The sequence below is a fragment of the Austrofundulus limnaeus genome, unplaced genomic scaffold, assembly GCF_001266775.1.
Source record: "Austrofundulus limnaeus strain Quisiro unplaced genomic scaffold, Austrofundulus_limnaeus-1.0 Scaffold119, whole genome shotgun sequence".
Lineage (NCBI taxonomy): Eukaryota > Metazoa > Chordata > Actinopteri > Cyprinodontiformes > Rivulidae > Austrofundulus > Austrofundulus limnaeus.
This window is the reverse complement of record NW_013952521.1, coordinates 1,320,630-1,321,799: the sequence shown is the minus strand read 5'-3', so window position 1 is coordinate 1,321,799 and position 1,170 is coordinate 1,320,630. Positions and strand designations below refer to the sequence as shown.

The 1,170-nt window shown below is 36.2% G+C and overlaps 1 protein-coding gene across 1 annotated transcript in view; it reads left to right on the top strand.

The window, feature by feature from the left end:
* The window catches only part of LOC106521943 (uncharacterized), a 29,337-nt gene that overhangs the window by 20,628 nt on the left and 7,539 nt on the right, over positions 1-1,170 (top strand). Inside the window, exon 14 of the mRNA XM_014014720.1 lies at positions 108-220. Within this exon, the coding sequence (XP_013870174.1) occupies positions 108-220 (113 nt within the window). The remainder of the gene's footprint in view (positions 1-107; positions 221-1,170) is intronic.

Here is a 1,170-nt window from a genome sequence, read left to right as displayed (position 1 = left end):
TTATTCAGTAAATATAAACCCAAGCAAAATATTTGATATTTTGATGACGGTCATTTGAGTCTAAGTTTTTTTCTTCTCATTTGTTTTTGTGTGTTGGGCTTTTTCAGAGGTTTAGATGAAAACTACTGCAGAAACCCTGATAACGACACAAAGCCCTGGTGTTTCACCACTGATTCGAGTTGGGCGTACTGCACTGTGCCCAACTGTGAGGACGATTTCGGTAGGAGAAACTTATGTCTGACTTTTAAGTTTACGTCTAAACCTAAAGAGAGGTTTGTGGGGTTTTTCATACTAAAAGATGGCAAAATGTATAGTAGAAGTGGAAATGTTTAGAAGTACTGGAATTGGTCAGAAAAAGAGCCAAGAGGGATGATGCTGGGTGCAGTTCCATGCCCAAACACTAGAGGCACTAATGAGTCAAATAGAAAAGTCCAGCAAGAATCAAGCTGACAGACGATTTTTCTGTTCTTCGAATTTGAACAATCCTCCAGAAAAAGTCTTTCAACTAAAAAATGATGGCTGGATTCTCTCACATGCTGTGTGTTTGAGTATTTTATTTATGTACTGTAAATATGTATGTAAAATTGGTAGGGAGAATTTACTCTGTAAGCTTTTTTATAATTACATTATTGTAAATTCAAAATAAAGTGATCCTTACTAAAATAATTCCTTATAACCTCGTTATAAGAAGAGTGGGGTGAACCCTACATTTTACAGTGTTTAAATGTGAGACTGGTAAAATAAATACACTTTACCAAAAGCAGAGATTTGTGTGCAAGGATGCTGAACAATATTGTGGCCCCCTGATGGCCCCTTACTTAGAAAAATCCTAGATCCACCCCTGAATCATGGTGACTGGTTGAAAAACATGATTCAGTTATCCAGGAGTCACCTTTCATTAAAGCCCTCATTGATTGTGTGTTGAACATTCAGCAGACTTTTAAAGGGAACCCCAATTAGTTGTAACATTAGACTTTATTTGATAAACATGTATTTAAACTAAACTAAAGACTGTAAAAATACTGCAGGATGTTTAATTTTGTAAATTTTTTAACTAAAAGTTTAAAAATATATTACACGGACGGGGCCATTTTATTTAATCGCAAAGCATTCTGGGTAAATGATGACGTGGATAGGTCCTCGGTGCGAGGCTGCTAGCGAGCTATATCC